The sequence below is a fragment of the Fulmarus glacialis genome, unplaced genomic scaffold, assembly GCF_000690835.1.
Source record: "Fulmarus glacialis isolate BGI_N327 unplaced genomic scaffold, ASM69083v1 scaffold19550, whole genome shotgun sequence".
Classification (NCBI taxonomy): Eukaryota; Metazoa; Chordata; class Aves; order Procellariiformes; family Procellariidae; genus Fulmarus; species Fulmarus glacialis.
In genome coordinates this window covers 13005-13367 of record NW_009187372.1, presented here as the reverse complement: position 1 = coordinate 13367, position 363 = coordinate 13005, and the positions used below count along the sequence as shown (strand labels likewise).

Genomic DNA, 363 nt, shown 5'->3' with positions numbered 1-363 from the left:
TTCCCATTTGGGGCTTGGAAATTGCTGTAGAAACATCTGGCTTAGGCGGCTGCACCCAGCATTCTTTTCTCACTTTCCACCTGCAGACACTGAAAAGACCAAAGAAAGTCCACCTCCCCGTCAGCAAGAGCAGCCCCAGGTCCCCCACCACCTCCCGGCGCTACGACTCAGACGAGGACTATGGGTCGCACGGTGCGGATCCAGCCCTGCACCGCTCCCGGGATGACCTGGACCATAGCCAGGGCTACGATGGGGACTCGTCCAGTGAAAGGAGCTCTGGCCACCACCGGGATGACCGCCGCCATCACAAGTCGGTGTCCCGGAGCCGGAGGCGAAGCCAGGACAGCAGCCACTGGAGGCAGA

General features: G+C 61.2%; 1 protein-coding gene across 1 annotated transcript in view; it reads left to right on the top strand.

The window, feature by feature from the left end:
* Positions 1-363, top strand: part of TJP3 (tight junction protein 3) — a gene marked incomplete at its 5' end in the record, with an annotated part of 7434 nt that overhangs the window by 306 nt on the left and 6765 nt on the right. The window contains 1 exon segment of the mRNA XM_009575000.1: positions 87-358. Coding sequence (XP_009573295.1) covers positions 87-358 — 272 coding nt within the window.